We start from the raw sequence: 13,930 nt of genomic DNA, 5'->3' as shown, positions 1-13,930 counted from the left end.
TTGAGTTCACATTAAGGTAAGGAATAAATGATAGTTTTTTGTTTGGTGAATAAAAGTTGAAATAAAGAAGAGGAAATGGACATGGACCGGGCATGTAGCGCGTAGACAGGATAACCGCTGGTCATTAAGGCTAACAAACTGGATTCCCAGAGGAGGAAAGCGGGTTAGGGGGAGACAGAAGGTTAGGTGGCCAGATCAGATTAAGAAGTTTGCGGGTATAAATTGGCAGCAGCAAGCACAGGACTGGGTTAACTGGCGGAACATGGGAGAGACATTTGTCCTGCAGTGGACGTAGTCAGGCTGATGATGATGATAATCATCATAGTGCTTATAATAATGGTGGTGATTATGATGATGATAATAATAATGAAGTACTGCTGAGGCTTTTTTTAATCAATGAACAGGTTTGATCCATCCACTACTAATGCAATTCGGGGTTATGGCGCATGGCCGAATTTCACGCTTCTGCCACGCAATATTGTACCGGTTAACGTAAATCCGTGCCCCACACGACGCCTGTATAAGGTATTTTACTAAATAAATGTCGGTTCAGGCACTCACGTGCCTTTGTGGCACAACAATTTATTGCCCCGCGCAGTGCCGGGGTTCCATTCTGACAGGACCCGTGAATATTATTCGCCAGCAACAGGGTGTTTTGTACACTGTCGACACTGCCGAAACTGACGACACTGAATATTCTGTGACAAGGGCTCTTTAACACTACCGTGTTAATATTCCCGAGTGAATTGAGCGGAATACGAGCAAGACCTTTATACTACTTCACTTTCTAGTAAGGATACACCGATGCTGTGACTCAATATATCTCGTAAATCCTTCAAGCATTGACTGATATATTTTTTTCCCTTCTACTGCAGGCACGGCGAAATACCGGTGCCAGTCTGATGGTTCTTGGAATGGCGCAACAGGCAACTACAGCTCCTGTACAAGCTCACCTTATCAAGTAAGCACCGGGACGACCTTTGCTTTTTAAGGGTACGTCAAGATTCGCGACGTCTATGCTTTTTTTCTACAGAAAGCGTCTCAGTTTCTTGTTTAATGTCAACATTTACTACACAGAAAAAATATACTGGAAGTATGCAACTGTTATCATCGCTAAGGTTGGTACAAGATGTGCTCAGTGGCTTTGAAATGTTAAAAGTATGAACCGCATTACCTTAGTGTTGGCACATAAATTCAGAACTATAATTGTCCGCCATCAAATAGAGAAAGAGATCAGGAAGAAAAAAGCCTAAGAAGCTAACCAGACAAGCATCTGGTTCACTACTTTGCGCGTGGAGTGAGGGAATGGGGACTAGTAAGCACCAATTTACGTGAGTAGCTTTTTTTTTCGTCTCTAGTGGGCCAGTCAATGCACTGAATGTTTCTCGATTTCCTTAACATAACACAGCATCTTTCAAAGCATACTCGAAATACTCATATCGTAGAGAAAATTAGTGTTTATGCGCTTTCTATTTTCTGAAGAAAACACGCTTCCTTAGTACATTTTTATTGGACCTCGTAATTCATTTGCACTTGTTCATTGATTCACTCGGCTATAAGAGATGATGGGACGAGGAGGTGCACGCCTAAGGGAACACAAGGAGAGCATACAGACGACAATATTTCTTGAACGCAACATTATTCAAACGTGTTTTTTTTTTAATAAACGACATCCCATTTCAAACAAAAGTCACCATTTTGAAAAAAAAAACTGGGAGGCCAGTCAGATGTATTGCTCTTTCCAATTCGGCGATCCGGCATGCATTGTAACGAGCTTATCACTTGGTATATAACTGACCACGGAATACGTAATACTTTTCGAAAAAGAGTTAAGCGCATTTCATTGGCCATTTCTAAATACGTCAGGGCCTTTTCACGCACGCCTTGGAGCGTGGCGACAGGCAGCGAAGGGAAATATCATCCCGTATTCGGGGATGGGGTATTCTGTAACTGCTATGTTTGCTTGCTGCGTGAGCCGGTAACTATCGATGTGTGCCCTTCCTTCCAGGATACCGAGCTGACGCTGCTGCGGGCAATCGCTCACGACATCGGCGAGTACGTACCGTGGGAGCAGAGCTCGGCGCGCGGAGAGAACTGGATGTGGCAGGAGAAGATCGGCCACTTCAAGCAATGTCTCGAGCACGTGCTGCTCAAGCCTCCGGTCGAGAACGGTACGAGCCCGGAGCTTGAACAGAGCCACGCGCGTCGATAAGCGGCGAGGATGGAACGTTTTCTTTTTATCGAAGCACGGTCTTTTCTCGCAGATGGGAACCAGACACTTTGTCCGCGCACTTGGGACGGCTGGAACTGCTGGGACGACACGCCTCCTGGTCGAACGGTCCACGCGCCCTGTCCTCAATTCGTGGCCGGGTTTCTGTCGACCAGTAAGTTGACTGCATCTTCAGTGCGTTGGCAGTTCCGTGGAAACGAGGCGTGTTTTCTGATAAAATGCACCCGTAGCCCCGCAGGGCCACGAACACTGTCACAAGGTGACCAGAGTGAGGCAAGAGAACTAGAAATGACAACTGACTATTTTAGGCACTACATCAATGTCACAGATAATCTTTATAGCACTGTATCAAAGGCAGAGGCTGCTTGGTCAGATTAACAGAAGGGGATAGAATCCACCTAGTAGATATTAATTACGCAGGCAGTCTGTTCTTGAGCGGTTCGTTTCTTTTGTTATGTTGTGTTTATCCATGTTATTTGCTTGCCGGCATATCCACCTGCAAGATTTTTTGTTTTTTACACTGTTTCCTGTATTTGACCCGATGTAAATACTGACCAAGACAGAACTTTTAACATTTTATTTTTCTTTTTCCTCAATGTGTATTCACAGTTCGTTACTTTTGTTTCTTTTAGCTTTTTGTCTAACCCACTCCTGCTTATGGCTTGCAAAGCAAGAGAGCAGAAATAAATAAATAATTAAACAATGAAAAAATAAAATTAAGCAGTGCTGCCACATTTCGTTAAAACAGCAGCGCAATTTTTTTTTACAAACCTGTGCGAGCCAGAAAGAGATTATTACTGGTTAAAGAGCTTGCCAGAAGGTGAGGGGTGGATCATCATTAAATTTTTAAAATTCTGAAAACATTTCATATTTTCAATTTACGCGAGACATAACACTTGTACCTGTCATTAAAGTTTCTATATCTGCAGACTGGTAGGCTTTCACGTGTATGCATGGTTTAGCTAAGAAAAAAACGTTACAAGTTGGATTTCCTCCAGCTATAAAACGGAACTTAGCCGACCCATAAAAAATCGGAGTTATGTACTGAGCACCTAAGGAATTCACACGCCCCTGGAAATGCATGCATATATACAGGTGTTTCGTAATACTGCTAGCAAACGCTGGGCTTCGTGGTGAAATAAACGCGCGCCGCACCACCACGGCTATATACGCATGATGCACGTTTTTTTTTAATGAGCTACTGCCGACTAGTCACATCACGCGGTCCATTTTTTACCGGTTTTCTCCAATTTTCTTTCAAAGGGCAAGCCCACAAACTGTGCACTGCCAACGGCACGTGGTTTCGTCACCCTGTCACAGGACTCGTGTGGTCTAATTACACAGCATGTGTGGATACTCATGATTTACAGGTACGTAAGGCACCGAGGTTACCCAATTCATGCCCAAAAAGGCGTCTCTCATAATCATATTGTGGTTTTGGTACGTTAAACCCCACATATCAATCAATTACCCACAAAAAATGCCACTATGAGTGTTAGATTTTAATCACTCTCAAGAACATAACGACCTTTTTGTTGTATGTTGAGTAAATCATTTGTGGAGCTCTTTCGTTAGCTCCACCATTGTGAGTTCTTTGATTGCTTCTGAGCACATTGTTTTTAATTTCAACGGCGTACTCAGAACACGTTGTATTACAATATTTGTGCACATCGCTCAACAACAACAACAACAACAACAACAACAACAACAACAACAACAACAACAACAACAACAACACAAAAAGATGTTCGAATTTAGAGAAGAGATTTACACTAGGTAATTGAGGGTAGACAATGGTTACATGAAAAAAATATACGGTTACCACATCTTATTTTTTTTCTGCTAGCCTGGAATTCGCTACGGCTGCTTTGGACAATACGGACTGATTGTGAAAGACACGGGCGTATTCTTTGCTGAAGCTATTGTGTGGGAATAACTTTCTCAGTTTTATTTTGTCAAGATACACATTGTTGATGGGTACAGTGGGTTATAAATAAGGGACCGTTTGTGCTGCTTCGTTTTGTTTGGATATCAGCTTAGAACGAATGAGACACAACAATCCCCACCACACATCAATATTTATGATGTTCATAAAAGTTACCATCACAGATTATGAAATTGTCATAGATTACGGGCGGCTGCTGCGAGCGATGGACCAAGACATGACCCTTTAACAACCCAACCCCACTCAATAAACACACACACGACACACCCTCTATGTAAAAAGATACAGAACCAATATTAGTAACTTCGAATTCAAACTTAGCTAAAAAAAAGCCTACACTGCAACTGCACTACAAACTAAACCATGTCAACATCAGGCATCTCTAGCGTCATAGTTCCGATCAAGATTTGGGCCGATCTTACTTGTGACCTCTGGCCCCACCTCGGTTGTCTATTGGCGAAGGTATACTCGGCTGCTGAGCCGCAGGTCACGGGATCAGATCCTGCGGCGGCTCCATTTTCGATGGAGGCTAAAATGCAGTAGGCCCGTGTGCTCTGATTTGGGTGCACGGTAAAGAACCCCAGATGGTCGAAATTTCCGGAGCCCTCCACTATATACGGCGTCTCTTATAATCATATGGTGGTTTGGGGGCGTTACACCCCCCATATCAATCATCATTACTTGTCACCTCCGATGACCTTGACGCCAATGTCCTGATTGGTCGTGTCAGGTACCTGTCGGGGATGCCGAGGTTATCCACGAACTTCACCGTTACTGGCGCTGCCGACATGGTCCCCCGTCGTCGTCGTCGCCTGATATTGGTGACGTGGTGGATGTCTAGGTGGTTGTGCCCAGTGGCTGCACACTGACGTGGCTACCAATAAACTGTTTTCGTTGGCTCGCTCCGACGGGGGCTTGCGCCAGGAGTTTTGGCGCTTACTCTGCACGGCTGTGCTTACTCTGCATCCCGAGCAGCGTCCTTCGCAGCAGGTCGATGTCTCCGTGTACTTCTTGGGACGGCTGCGTCACAGGTGGTGGAGTCGCCATCTTGACGCTCCCATTGCCAGTGAGCTTGCTGGCGATGTGACCTTCCCCTTGCAAGTCCACGCTGACCATGCCGGCGCATCGCTGCTCGCGCGCCGATGGCAGCTAGGGTGACGCGCCTCGTCCTTCACTTTTAGGTGTGCGCGCTGGCGCAGTGGCGACCATTCTTCCGTGTTGATAGTTCTTACAAATTCTCTGTGCTTTTGGAACTGTCTCATTTTGTTTTAGTTCCACGCGTTCGACATCCACCCTCGGATGCAGATCACTCTTTCTGGCGCTCTTTGCAATTATCTTTTGCGAATGCGTCCTACTTTCTATGTTTATGAGCGAACTTCTTTGTCTTCTAGGCTACCTGTATAGGTCGCATTCACTTCCTCTAAGCACTTCTCTACTAGATCGGCGTGCCATTCGCTAACCACTACAAGCAATCTGCTACTACAAGCAATCTCTAACTCATTTTCCTTGCATTCAATGTCACAAATAACTGTTACCATTGGCACGATGCCTGTGCCCCCTACCCACTTTATCAACTGAAGCCCTGGCATCAGTCAGGAACGCTAACCTTTCTCGATAAGACTTCTGTGAGCATTTTTTCATGCTCTCGTACTTCGCCTTTCGTTTGTACCAATCTCAGTTGGCGTTCTAAAGTCTGTTTTTCTCTAGCACGGATTTCTGGCATTTCAGCGCGTTTTTTACTGCAGTTTGGTATTTTGCTCCTTTCTCGTGACCTCTCATTTTTCTCGAACGCACTCCATCTCTCCTTCAATGAACATTTAACCCTATTCCTGTATCAGCTTTTGCTCTCGAAAAATCGTTAATAATTTGTCCCAATCTATCTCTGCAACAACCGATGATCAGTGACTGTGCTGGATTTAATCCTGGCAGGCTCACCAATTGTCACGGATTGCGGGTGGGAGATGCGGTCGACGGACTGAGACAAGACACTGTTAACAACAAAACACATTCATTAAGTGCTCACGGCAAAGACATGAAAAATCTACAGAACAACTAGTAATAACTCCAAACTAAATTACTACGAACCTATGAGCAAGCCCCCATACAGACTAAACTGTCCTAAATATCATCCGGCAACCTGTGAAGTGGGCGTCCGAAGAGTAGGCGGAGACCTCGACCTGCTTCGAGGGAGACTGCTGGGGATGCAGCTGCCGCGCAATGCAAGCGTCGACGTTCCTGGCGCAAGCCCCCTTCGAAACAAGCCGCTGAAGACTGTCCCCGGGTGGCCACGTCAGCCTGCAACACCAGGTATTGCCATCACGCCCCTCCCCCAGGCTTAATTTTGGAGACCTCCACCACGTCAGCAATGACTTAAGGTGACGACGACTACGGGTGGCCATGTTAGAAGCGGCAAGTACGACATCATTGGTCAAGATCTTCGAGAACACCGACAAGTACCCCACATGACAGATCGGGCTATTGACAAAAAGCGCGTCTGCTATGACAAGTAAGGTCCAGGAGAAGCATTAAGGCTATAGAGTTGCCGCACAGTAATTAAGAGAGTTTAGTCTGTATAGGGGTTTGTTTGTAGGTTAGTTGTAACTTAGCTTGGAGTGACTACTAGTTGTTTTCTTCATATTTGGTATGTTTTGGCCGTGAGTGTTTATTAAACGGGCTATGTTGTTAAAGGGCCAGTTAACAGCCTTGAGGCTGTTACCCTCAAGGCTTTTAACTCGGAAAAGGCTGTTATTATCGGAAAAAATTTTTTTAAGCATTTCCAATGGAGGCGGAAACGTTGTAGGCCCGTGTACTCAGATTCGGGTGCACGTTAAAGAACCCCAGGTGGTCAAAATTTCCGGAGCCCTCCACTACGGCATCTCTCATAATCAAATGGTGGTTTTGGGTCGTTAAACCCCACAAATCAATCAATCAATCATAAAAAATTTTAAAAAGAGATATTTGTGCTGTTTTTCTTTGCGAACACGCTGCTGCAAGAAGTTTGCGAATACGTGCTATATAAGGAAGTTAGAGGGGTTAGAACATTGATCTAAGCTGGTTTTAAATTGTCGCGCGGCCTCGCCTCCTTTCTCCCTTTCATGAAGGGGAAGGCGTAAACCATCTTCGTGACTCCGCCCACTTTGGCAACGTAAAACCACGTCAGTGATTGACGTCATCGGCGAACTTGATCAGTCGCAACGCACTTCCGCTTGCTGCGATGCGTGGTTGGTTGTTTACCGTTTGCCGCACCGGCCACGGGTCAACCGTGTAAGCGTCAGGTGCGAAGCGTCGACCACAAACGATCAGGTCCCCGACGTACGTCGCTGGGTGGCCGATTCGCTTTAGCCGTGCAGCGTGCACGGCCCCATCGTGAGGCACCCGGTGCCGATGCTTCCCCACTGCCCAGTCGCTCGATTTGCAGCCGACGACAGAGCAACGCTTTTTACCCGTGCTGCTCATGTCAAGGGCGAAGTGCGTTCGTACGTGCGCACAGGCTCTGTAGTTGAGCGAGGAGTGTACACGTGCACGCGACAACTGCGAGGCTGGTTCTTTCAGCGCAGTGCCAAGAAACAAGGGGCAGTCTCCTAGCTGTGTGTGGGAACAGGAACTCACGTTGACTTCACTACTGTTTTTTCACACCTGATTTAGACCAATCGGCGAGCTGCTTCGGCAAGCTGCGTGATACGTCACGTCGCCGATCGCCGAGTTGACGTCATTGCGCGAGCAAGGGGGTTGGTCAGGCGTAGGAACGATGCGCGGGAATCGTTTTTCAAAGGAGAGGCTCTGCGCGGCGCGCAGCGCTGTAATGTTCAGAAAACGGGATCGCTGCGGTCTAATCTACGAATCGCCGAGCTTGTATGGGAGTTGTAAAAAAAAGTCGGAGCCTGTTTACCGACCCTTTAACTGAGTCTTGTCTCAGTAAATCGCCTGCATCTGCAATCTGTAATCGGTGACAGTTACTCAGATAATCAACCAATTGAGTAAAAAATATGCCCGTCTGCACGTTTCAGACAGTAGAGTGTTACTAAATCAAATTTCTTATTATAGTAGAGCTTCAAGCGTGAAAAAAATAACTTATCATGCAACATTTTTCACGAAAACATATTCTGCATTATTATGCTAGAGTAACGAGGGTTCGGGCCTGCAAATTCTTTTTTTTTCTTGCGATTCTCAAATGTGAATGATTAGCGTTGTGGACGTATGAAAATTCAGCGAATTTAGTAACAATAACCAACTGATTACAAAATTGTGGCGACGGTCAATTATAGCGATAGCTTTGTCAGCACATACTTCGATAATTGAACTGTGTTACAAGAGACGTGTTCTGAAATGTGGGGTTAACCAATGCTCACATGAACTTTTATTTTTTGCAGTTTCGAAACTTGGTCAACTCATTATACGTCACAGGATACTCAGTATCACTTGTGGCTCTTATTTTATCTATGCTCATATTTTGTTACTTCAGGTGAGTCTAAGTATTCAAACTTACTTTCTTCATTTAGATGCCTGTTCTCGAACAGATGCGGTATTGCCTGACCTGTTTGTTACGCCAATTAATCAAACGCGAGTTATATATAAGACCAAAAAACATTGCATGATCCGTGAAAGTCCCCGCATGTATCAAACTCAGTGCTAGCGTTCCCTGTGTGATTTGAATCATTCTCTTTTTAATTGCATGAGTTCATCTTTTTTTTATACACTACCGGATTGCATTACACTATTTGGCGTTTACTATACTCGCGGCACGATTCGAGACTCTAGCTCTTCGTTGATGTGACGTCAAAAAATAAATGAGCTCTGGACTGGACGATGTATCAATAATACAAAAAAAGTTTATTTGGTGCTTTTAAAAGTGATTTCGCTTGCCCGTTTTGGCCACTTTCGTTGTTAAATGTATTCCTTTTTGTCGAACAGCCATGAAGAGTGAAATATTTCAATGTTCTAGAGGTGTGCATATATGTATAGAACATGAATGCTACATAAAATATAATATTGCAGGTCACTTCGCTGTCGGAGGATCACAATTCACAAGAATTTGTTCACATCCTTCATTATCAACAATCTTTGCTGGATACTATGGTACATTCACATCATAGCGCAGCCACACGTGATCGCTGAAAATCCGGTAAGCAGCGGGGAAAAAACATGCTTCCCTGGAAAGTAGTGTAACCTAATTACGCGCGATCGACTGACTTAGCAGTCGGACCGCGGCGTCCGCGAAAGAACGCTTTACCTAAACGACGTGTTGTACCCTTGCGACAGACCTGGTGCCAAGCTCTGCACGTGGTGACGCAGTACTTCCTGTTGTGCAACTACCTGTGGATGTTCTGCGAGGGCCTCTACTTGCACACGCTGCTGGTGCTTGCCTTTATCGCGGAGGACAAGATCCTCAAGTGGTTCCTGCTCATCGGCTGGGGTGCGTACACAACAATGTTGGTTGTGAGAAGTTCGGGGAAGGCAGTATGGGATGTTTTTCTCTTTTTTCCGCTGAAATGCGCGTGTTCTGATAAATAAGAACGTCTCCTCTAGTACGCGGCAGTTTTTTTTTCGCAGGGATATCTGCATGACACACTATTGACTTTTGCCCGCGTGTCTTACCTGCTATGTTGGGTTAGCGGTAACGCTGTTTCGTAGATATAAGTGCGCTGCCGGTATGATATCCGGTAATGATAGTCGCGTCACGAAAGCGGCGAAACGCAACGACGCCTCTGCACTTTTGTTTCGCTGCATGTTATGGTATAAACCTTACATTTATCAACCCTGAGTGGTACGAGATATTCGAGAGCCCCGAACTAGGCATGACTGCGGTGTGTAAAATTAGGAAAAAAAACATGGAAAATTATATTGCATCTGTGCGCAATAAGAGTGACTGAGAGAAAAACGAAGGCAAAAAACAGATTGTTCTGCGCAGGTATTATCGAAGTGTTACTATCAACAGAGAAGGCGAAAAAAAAAACTGGCCCCGTATCTGCATGTTACACTGCAAATGTCGTCGAAAGATGATAGTCTTGCGTCTGGAGAGAGTGCATAAAACGTTTATTTGATGTTCTGCCCAATAAAATGGGTGAGTGGTATTCTGGAGGCACTGCGTTAGAGTGCGTCGAGCAGGCAGCGGAGGCGAATGAGTGCATCAAGACACGTCACACGTGAGACACGAGCGCTATCTGGCAGTTATCTTAGAAAACGAAGCACGTGGCGTGCGCGCCGTCTCGGAGGTGATAAGGTGTAGAACGTGAGGCGACGGGTAGGTGCCACCACCGTGTCGTCTTAGCAAAGCGTTGGAAACACTTGCCTTTTCGTGCAATTGTTGCATGGTCAACGCAGCGTGATAAACGCTACGGTCTTTAGAAGTACTTAGGTATGCCTTTTCTAGTAAAAGACAAACATGCAGAATACTGACGTGTGGTTATGGTGCCTCAGATATGCGCAATAATTCTTTTTGAATTATAATCACACAAGTAGCTGCAGATATGCGTAATAATTGTTTTTGATAGACAATCGCACAAGTATGAACGCTGATTCTTGAGCAATATTGGGGGGCGCTGCAGATGGGGTCGGCCGTTTGGGGTACCATTTGGTGTCTTTTAGGGTACCATTAAGATCGGACAAGCAAACAAATGTTTTTGCGTCGAAGGTCCCCAAGAAAGACTATCGTCTTTAAAAAAGTGCTTCCAGAGTCAACTAAAAGAGGAAGAGCGAAAAATGTAACGTCGACTACCATCGCGTCGAAACACCTGTATTCCGCTTAAGAGAGTAAGCCGGCAACGCAATACGGTTTTTAAGCGTGTCCCGGACTCCTCCTTGGCGATGCATTGGAAATGTGACAAGCATGAACATGTACATATAATTTGTTTTTATTTGTGTGTAAAGGCAAAGCATTTGAGTTGGACTCTACCTAAGCCTGTTTTCAAAAGGACATACCTCGGCGATTTATATTAGAAGCTTCGAATCAATAATATTGGAAAAGTTTTTTTTTCCACCAATTCAAGACTTGAGCCTCTTTTGCACACCTAAAGTTTTCTTAGAAAGGACCTAGACTATTTAAATTGGGAACTCTAAGCGGACTAACACTATGAACTTGCGTTTTAGCATTTTTAGCGTAGCACTAGCCCCGTAACAGCTTTACGGCATAGAGTAGGTACACGTGTTTTTAGGTAGCGGCCTGGGAAGTTGTTTTCTATGCTGAGCAAAACGCTGACGGCTTTATTCTGCTACCTGTCTTGGAATTACTCTGGTATTTCACATCCCTTCTTTATATTTCGGTTCACTGCTGTTAGAGGTGAAATTTCGCAAAACTCTTTTTCGTAAGTGTACCTCGCAGAGTCAATTACGAAGTAATTAAACTCATTGTGAGTCGGTTCATTTTCACGCTGAAGATTTCTGTGCATCCGGCGTTCTCGCTCATCAACAAATTTGCAACCTCCTCACCTCTCTGCAAAGTTATTGCACTCAGTTCTCTTGATCGCGATCAACTTTATGACCACTGCTACACGGCCCAAGCTAATCCAGTTCGAACTTTGGTCAGATTAAATGCCCCAGGTGGCATTTGCGTGCCGTAAAACAAGCCACTGACAAAACTCGACGTACGGTATATCTATAGAGTTCTTTATCAGCAATGTTATTTGTGCAAGAACCGCTCGAACGTCAAAAACTTTGCATGTCAATATACGATAGTAATTTCATAAATTTATCGCCCGATAAAATTTTCCTAGCACTTACCTGTATTGCTGTGTGATATTCTAAACCTTCGTTTTTATCTCTGATGGCCCCCGCTCGTAGCGTGTAGTCGCAGCGAAGCGTCAGTCTCGTTGTACGCGCCATGCAGCCTCAAGTCTGCTCCAGTCGCTCCTACTAGCGGTCAATTACTGTAAGGAAGTCTTCATTCGACCAAGAAGTGCACGTACGTTGCGACGTAGTTGAAAGGCTTGCGACACTCATAATCAGTTTGCTTTTAGGTGCTCCAACAGCTCCGACGGAGTGAGAGTTGAACTAAGCGCTGAAGGCAACGGTCGACTGCTTGTCGTCTGCTTCTCCCGGAACTACATTCGGTCAATGCGAATCCTAAATTATGCAATACTTAAGATATTGTTCCAATTTAAACAGTTTATCATTTGCTTTTTATAAACATCTTGCTGTTTTAAAGCGTTTTTATTGAACTATGCTCGATTTTCTTGTTCATTTCGCTTTCAACAAGCTCGGCTAGGGGGTGCAGACGACAGCAAAATCGCGATGCGCGGGTTGCCACAGTCTCGATCCCGATATCTTATCGTGAATAAAAGTGACCGTGTAGCAGCACTTAATCTGGATCGTGGTTAATCCGGATCGACACTGATCGCGATTAAAGGTGCCTGTGTGACACCGGTATAAGACTGTCAGAGATAACCGTTACTGTAGGCTCTCGGTGCTCTTGACAATATGTAAGTTTTTATTTCATGATTAAAAATGTTTATTGTGCCGCATTTGCTGAAACTATTTGGTCTAGTTTTAATTGCCGAGCATTTGGAACGTCTGGATAATTGCATGAAATACATCAGACATTATGTTTTTGAACTTGTACCCTTTATAAGTTGAGTATCGTAGATGGTTTTTACGTAGTGTTGTCGCCGGCTTTCCTTATTTCTTTATTATAATTTTCTGTATCCTAATAATCAAGAAGAAACTCTTCTGGATGACTACAAGTGAGACATCACTTTTTGCAGGTTTTCCTTTGCTGCCAATAATTGCTTACACAGTTCTGCGATCATTGGACCCAGAAGCGTCAAACATGTAAGTGAATATCGTTCTGCTTCTTATCTTGCAATCGTGTGGGTTCTTCCACGTAACGTACATCTGTTATAAGATAAGATTAAACATGAAGCGGCCTCAGATGTGCATCAAACCCAAAGTTGAAAAGAATTTCTTCATTCGAGTAATATCTGCCTATAGCATTAAAATAGCAAAACGAAATAGCAAAGCTGCCCCAAAACAGCACGCATGGCTTGCGAGATATCCTTGGGCAAGTTGTTTAGGTGAAGCTACCTCAAGTTCCAAGTCAGCAAATCACAATAATCATTTGTGCAGTGGATGTTCTACTTTTGTTTTATGTCTCCGCGCAGGTGCTGGGTCGAGCATGACGTCTGGTATACATACATCCTCAGTGTTCCTGTTTGCTTCTCAATACTGGTACGTTCTCAGCTCTCGTTGTACATTACAGCTTTCAATTCCGAAATAAGGTGGTAACGAAAATGTCACGATTCAAAGACCAACTCTCACGTGCTCAAAACTTGTTTCACTGATTTATACAGCTCAGCTTCGCATTTCTCGTGAACATCGTCAGGGTCCTGGTCACAAAGCTTAGAGCCGTGAATTCTCCTGACAACGAAAGCACAAGGTGCGTATATTCGATTTGCTTATGATCTTAAACTTCATGAATATAATCGGGTCACATAACCTGATAATCAAAATAAACATTATTGATAAATAAGTAGACATAATCAAATAAATATTATTGCAGTCAATCGACACAGAAGAACGTATACTTCAGTGTTTCCTTAATAATTTCTTTCTGTAAATAGTTGACCCAGTTAGCGAAAAAAGTTGACACGTTGAAGGCTCATTTTTTCTTGTTTGCTACAATATCAACGGGAACTAACAGACTAATATGCCTAGTAATGTATAGCGGTTGTTAATGATGTTACATATATCAAGCCTGCGACCTTCAAATTCTACTTAAACCTATAGCTTGAAAGTCGCAAATTACGATAGTTATAGCGCGAGAA

General features: G+C 44.3%; 1 protein-coding gene across 10 annotated transcripts in view; it reads left to right on the top strand.

The window, feature by feature from the left end:
* Positions 1 to 13,930, top strand: part of LOC119177796 (calcitonin gene-related peptide type 1 receptor) — a 199,082-nt gene that overhangs the window by 155,689 nt on the left and 29,463 nt on the right. For all 10 annotated transcript variants that reach the window (XR_012888842.1, XR_012888841.1, XM_075883487.1 and 7 more), the window contains 10 exons: positions 876 to 961; positions 2,009 to 2,171; positions 2,265 to 2,384; positions 3,494 to 3,600; positions 8,546 to 8,637; positions 9,171 to 9,297; positions 9,435 to 9,588; positions 12,872 to 12,938; positions 13,268 to 13,334; positions 13,457 to 13,542. Coding sequence is in view for 8 of the 10 variants with exons in the window: in XM_075883487.1 (XP_075739602.1) it covers positions 876 to 961; positions 2,009 to 2,171; positions 2,265 to 2,384; positions 3,494 to 3,600; positions 8,546 to 8,637; positions 9,171 to 9,297; positions 9,435 to 9,588; positions 12,872 to 12,938; positions 13,268 to 13,334; positions 13,457 to 13,542 (1,069 nt within the window). In the remaining 2 variants the exon portion in view is untranslated. The remainder of the gene's footprint in view (positions 1 to 875; positions 962 to 2,008; positions 2,172 to 2,264; positions 2,385 to 3,493; positions 3,601 to 8,545; positions 8,638 to 9,170; positions 9,298 to 9,434; positions 9,589 to 12,871; positions 12,939 to 13,267; positions 13,335 to 13,456; positions 13,543 to 13,930) is intronic.

Source organism: Rhipicephalus microplus, unplaced genomic scaffold, assembly GCF_043290135.1.
Source record: "Rhipicephalus microplus isolate Deutch F79 unplaced genomic scaffold, USDA_Rmic scaffold_18, whole genome shotgun sequence".
In the NCBI taxonomy this organism is placed as follows: Eukaryota; Metazoa; Arthropoda; class Arachnida; order Ixodida; family Ixodidae; genus Rhipicephalus; species Rhipicephalus microplus.
This window is presented reverse-complemented; position numbering and strand designations above follow the sequence as displayed.